Source organism: Microchirus variegatus, assembly GCF_963457635.1.
Source record: "Microchirus variegatus genome assembly, chromosome: 10".
Classification (NCBI taxonomy): domain Eukaryota; kingdom Metazoa; phylum Chordata; class Actinopteri; order Pleuronectiformes; family Soleidae; genus Microchirus; species Microchirus variegatus.
Window position 1 is genome coordinate 8,406,696 of NC_139811.1, and position 3,741 is coordinate 8,410,436.

General features: G+C 45.0%; 1 protein-coding gene across 1 annotated transcript; it reads right to left on the minus strand.

Moving 5' to 3' along the window:
- Window positions 1–201: 201 nt before the first annotated feature.
- On the minus strand, window positions 202–3,361 carry mgp (matrix Gla protein). Its single transcript, XM_083896670.1, has 5 exons — window positions 3,263–3,361; window positions 1,509–1,593; window positions 1,378–1,407; window positions 1,078–1,183; window positions 202–797 (listed from the first exon to the last, which is right to left on the minus strand). The coding sequence occupies exons 2-5, from the start codon at window positions 1,567–1,569 to the stop codon at window positions 539–541; spliced, it is 456 nt and encodes a 151-aa protein (XP_083752796.1). The 5' UTR covers window positions 1,570–1,593; window positions 3,263–3,361; the 3' UTR covers window positions 202–538.
- Between the last annotated feature and the right edge of the window lie 380 nt (window positions 3,362–3,741).

Below are 3,741 nucleotides of genomic sequence, written 5' to 3' on the forward strand. Positions count from 1 at the left end.
ATTAATCGAGAAAATAATCGTCAGATTAATCGATTCCTCCACCCCCTTACGATGCACGTTTTTATCACAATTCGCTGCTTCACCTTGATTTGTCGCGACTATTTTTACCATCTGCTGCACATCTGCTGCACGCAGCCTTGTTGGCAAACAAACGGCACAAACAGAATGAAGACAAAAAAAAAACCCACTCGGGGGTGGGGGGGTTGAATTTTTTATTTATTTATTTTAAAGCCATACAAGTGATCACTGACAGCAGTGCAGGCCTGGGATACGTAGGCAGAGATAATATTGGGAAAAATATGGGTCAGTGGGATAGTATTTCGCTTAAAGCGTTATAAATGATGGGAAGGTGGTGGTAATAGAGGGGGATAAAAGTTATCCTGAGAAAACATGGATATAATGATGTGTTTCCATGAGGTCTGAGCTATACTGGATGCTGATTTCACAAAGGCAACATATACATAAATTATATAAATGGATTGTATTAATATGCATCCATACATCGATATAAATGACAACCCTGTTGACACTTTAGAGTTTAGTATCGACGGATCACAGCCGGTCTCTGGGCTCTTGGCTGTATCTGGACTCTCTGGGGTATCGGTGGTCTCTGGGGTATCTGTGGTCTCTGGAGTGTCACGGGTCTCTGGGGCGTCACGGGTCTCTGGGGTGTCACGGGTCTCTGGCCAAAGTATCTCTGATAGGCCTGCTGGTAACCGTGGCGATAGGCGAAGAAGCGGCAGGGAGAGTAGTCCTCGCAGGTCTCTGCACGCCTCTCTGCCGGAGACTTTATCTTCCTGCAATGTTGGACAAAAGACGGCGGGAACAGCAGGTCGGAGATATCATCAAGTCTTTCTTTGTCAAACTTTTCCAGCAAGCAGCTTGAAGCTGTGCGTGTGTGTTTTCAAGCATATGTCAGTGTTTAATACTCTAATTAGACTTAATGGTTTACAATATTGTGTGTGTGTGTGTTTTCCTGCCTGCCATTTTTAGTCCATGCACTTACGCACCATATGTGCGAGATAAAGTAAAAGCGACATGTGCTGCGTGTGTGCGTGTCTGTGGCTGCCGTTTCACCTCATGAAGTTGTAATGGTTGAGGCCGTTCCCTCTGGGGAGGTTGTATACGTTGCCCCTCTGCGGCGTGATGAAGGAGTTGGCTCGATTTGGAGGCACAAACAAATCTGGAACCACAAAACTTTACTAGACAAAGTCCTCATTTTAATTGGGTCAGGCATGCTTCTCAGTGCAGGTGACGAGGGGGGTGCGTTAGTGAAGGGATTTAATGCGTTTTATATAATTACAGCAGGCTCAGGTTTGTTAGAAGTTGCGTGCACGTTTCCCCTCCCCGCCAACGAGAGACAACGTTTAAAATCACCTTCGAAGGATTCTGTGCTTTCATGAGACTCTACGGGTAAAAAAACATGGAATCACAAAAGAGTTAATCACAAAAGGATAAATCACAGCTATAAATGCATGAAAGCAAAGTGAGAAAGTCAGAATCTGTACCATAGCACACGCAGAGGGAGAGCACGGCACAGAGCGCCAGAGACCGAAGAAGGCTCCTCATCCTGGGGTTTGTTTTGCTGCCTGTCTGCTTGGAAGAGAGAGAAGAGAGGTGTTTCAGTGAGTCCTGTCAGCGCCCAAAATAAGACTTCGATAGCGAGAGAGGGAGGAAAAACATTCGGCTCACACTTTGAATCTGTGGGTAAACAGTGAAGCGACCGCAAGCAGCCGAGAAAGTGTCTGAGGCCAGAAGCCGAAACACGTGTGCACATATTATAGTTTATTATATACATATTACAGTATTATATACATGTTACAGTATTAAAGGACTTTCTACAAGTACCAACCACAAATGGAGCTAAACTAATATTGTGTCTTTTCCAGTGTCTTCTCTGTGCTTCGGACTGACGCCCTGGACAGTGCACGCACACGCACACGCACACGCATGCACGCACGCACGCACGCACGCACACAATAGCTGCACAGATGCCAACTAATGAGTCCAAATGCTCTCATGCTGAATAAAATGTGACTATAAAAAAGTGGGTATGCTGCACACGTTTAGCTCATCCTACATATTTACACGCATGCACTCAATCGCACGCATTAACGCTAAGGTGTGTGACACCTGTACAAATAACTACACCAGATGTTTCCACACTTCTCTCTTTTACTCCTTTCAGATCCAGTTACTGCTTCTTTTTTTTTTTTTTTTGCGAGATCTCTTTATGTTGTTGTGATGTGATGTTTGCAAATGCTTAAACTTAATAATTCCATTCATTCACAAAAAAACCTGCATCTCCACAGCTGTGCGGAAACCCGTAAAACGAACCTTAATCATCTCAACTAAAAACTTAAACGCCAAACCCAACACCGATCCTGACCCAAACCTAAGCCTGAAACCACCATAACCCAGATAAATGTTCCTCTACAGTTGTGAGGACTTTCTGGTGTCCTCACAATGATGCTTTTGAATCATAATGTGACACACACACACACACACACACACACACACACACACACACACACACACACACACACACACACACACACACACACACACACACACACACACACGCACACGCACGCACACACACGCACACACACATATGCCTCCAGTGTGTTAAAGCTTTCATGCCAGTCTTCTGTTTGTGGGATTTGGACAGGATTCTGTTTCATCAGCACACCATCTTTTTTTCACCGTGAATAGAAGCTTTCATGACACACAGACACACACACACACACACACACATACACACACACACACACCAGACACACAGTGCGTCCAACATTAACATCAGGTCCTCAGGTGTATCTTGGCCAGTGGGCACAGGAACATCACATCTGGGGGCCGCAGTTCAAAAAGAATCGTCCATCAACTGGCGAGTGTGGCCAGACAAGTGTGTGTGTGTGTGTGTGTGTGTGTGTGTGTGCGTGTGTGTGTGTGTGTGTGTGCTAGGTGCTGAAAAACAGCGTTGCATGTCATCTGAGTCCTTGCAAGGGTCTTAGAGGTTTCATTGCTCCCCTCCGTGCACAGAATGTGCCAACCTCATCGGAAAAAACCACTGGAATGATGCTAATAGAGCAGACACACTGAGCCAAACCAAGTCTACACACTTTATATGCATCAACTACACATTTAATACAGTTTTCCAGCATGCATTAAAGAAAATAAGCACTTCCTGCACTTTTTTTTGCTACTTTTTAAACAAATACTTTCATATTAAAAGTCTTATTTTTTGTTTGAATGTACTTACCCTTGAAAGATAATTGGATAGACTTGGAAATATCTCTCCCGGAGAATATTTTCTAATTCCTGACAACGGAGGCTTTTATACTCACCTCTTTTCCCCCCACCCCTTCATTTTCTACCCACCGACTCCCTCCCCTATAAGCCCTCGCCCTCTCTCTCTCCCTTTCTCTCTCTTTCTCCTCCCTTCTCTTTTCTATCAGCCCTCTTTTCCACCACTTAATCATAACCCGTGGGGCATTAGCTCACTCCCTTGTCCAAGTCCCACGCCTCCATCTCAAAATACAGCCCTTCATAGGTGACAGAGAGGCAAGAAGCGAGGAGGGAAAACAAGCAGGGACGGAGAGGAAGGTGAGGGGAGGTCTGGCTCAGAGGACGTGTAACAGGTACATGAAAAAGAACACACTGCAGAACAGAGAGGCTTCATTTCACTGGCTTTTATCAGAGGACGTGCAAATTAAACAAACCACACGACTTAGAGACATG

Bases quoted from the DNA above. Each gene is read 5' to 3' on its own strand.
- mgp (XM_083896670.1), bottom strand. From the start codon at position 1,569: ATGAGGAGCCTTCTTCGGTCTCTGGCGCTCTGTGCCGTGCTCTCCCTC. The intron at 1,408-1,508 runs GTACAGATTCTG...TTTTACCCGTAG, and splicing joins CTCCCTCTGCGTGTGCTATG to AGTCTCATGAAAGCACAGAA. The intron at 798-1,077 runs GTGAAACGGCAG...CCAACATTGCAG, and splicing joins AACCATTACAACTTCATGAG to GAAGATAAAGTCTCCGGCAG.